We start from the raw sequence: 1,632 nt of genomic DNA on the forward strand, positions 1-1,632 counted from the left end.
AAAAAAGAAACATCTTTGTCCTAATAAGTTTTTCTCAGATTGACTGTTCAGCACATACGAACACTGACGGATCGATGTTAATCTTAGGAATTAAAAAAAAATGAATAAATTTCCTTTAATATATTTTTGTAAAAGAAGCATTATGATTGGGGTTTTTTTTTCTACAATTAAGCGCTGTTTCAGTTGTGGAGCGTTATAACGTGATGGTCAATCCTAGTAATTAGCGTGCTCGGACTGTGAATTCGAGAGTTCGCATCCTGTTGCTGCAAAGACGCACTCCGCACTTTTGGACTTTGGATATGCTATAAGAGTGACGGTAAATTCCCACTATTCGATCATTTAAAAGTAACCTAATGTTTGGCTATAGACACTGTTGTCTAACTGCCTTCCCTATAGTCTATTTGTTCAAAGTTAGGAGCCCCCCAGTGGCACAGTGGCATGTATGCGGACTTACAACGCTAGAAACCGGGTTTCAATACCCGTGGTAGGCAGAACACAGATATCCCTTTGTGTAGCTTTATGCTTAACTACAAACAAAACAAAGTTAGGAATAATATTTAAAAACCAAGTTGTATGGTACAGTGCCATTGATTGTATTGTTATTAATTGTTCGTTTAGATATTTTGTGCAAAGCTACTCAAGGGTTGTCTGCAAATAGCCGTCTCTGAATTTCAACTGATAGGCTAGAGAGAATACAGTACCTGCCGCCAACTCTTGGTACACTCTTATTTGACCGAACACTGGGACTTAACCCCACTTTTGTAGCGCACCCATGGATTTAAAGTGCGGAGCTCGTTTTTGTGACAACAGGTGGCGAACCAAGAATCCTCGGATTCGCAGTTACGTTACGCTAATCACTAGGCCACACCTAGTGAGTATATATATATATAGCTTTGTATTATGAAAGTACTTGTAATTTATTACTTATTTATATATTTATTATCAGTTCCAGAAATAAATGGAAAACAAGACGGAAGATGCTGACACCTGCTTTCCACTTCCGAATCCTGGATGATTTTATGCCTATATTTAACGAACAGAGTCAAATTTTGGTGAACAAGTTAAAACAAGCTCAAGACTGCAAATGGCTGGATATATCAAACTTTGTTACCCTCTGTACATTGGATGCTATTTGCGGTGAGTATATACTACTACTAAAATAACATTTCATCCCTGAGCTCTTACCTAATAAGGCACTTTTCAGCACCATTGAGCCAAATGTTTAAACATAACAATATAGTTACTTTTTTTTTTACAGTTACTTGATGTAATGCAAGTGACCTTTTAGATCATTGTATTTGAAAAATGGGAGACAAATTATAAAGAAAACAAATTAGGGATCTACTTCCTTTATGTGGTTAGGTCACTCGATTCGCAATCTGCAGGTCGCGGGTTCGAATCCCCGTCACCGAACATGCTCGCTCTTTCAGTTGTGGGCGTTATAGCGTGATGGTCAATCCTACCATTCTTTGGCAAAAAGAGTAGCCCAAGAGTTGGCGGTGGGTGGTGATGACTAACTGCCTTCTCTCTAGTCTATCACCACTAAATTTAGAACGGCTAGCGTAGATAGCCTTAGAGTAGCTTTGCGCGAAATTCGAAACAAATCAAACAAAATCTTCTTTATTTAAATAT

General features: G+C 38.1%; 1 protein-coding gene across 1 annotated transcript in view; it reads left to right on the forward strand.

Annotated features, from left to right (window-relative positions):
- Nucleotides 1–1,632, forward strand: part of LOC106478805 (cytochrome P450 4c3-like) — a 22,464-nt gene that overhangs the window by 10,357 nt on the left and 10,475 nt on the right. The window contains exon 5 of the mRNA XM_013939374.1: nucleotides 947–1,137. Coding sequence (XP_013794828.1) covers nucleotides 947–1,137 — 191 coding nt within the window. The remainder of the gene's footprint in view (nucleotides 1–946; nucleotides 1,138–1,632) is intronic.

This window comes from Limulus polyphemus, unplaced genomic scaffold (assembly GCF_000517525.1).
Source record: "Limulus polyphemus unplaced genomic scaffold, Limulus_polyphemus-2.1.2 Scaffold252, whole genome shotgun sequence".
NCBI lineage: Eukaryota > Metazoa > Arthropoda > Merostomata > Xiphosura > Limulidae > Limulus > Limulus polyphemus.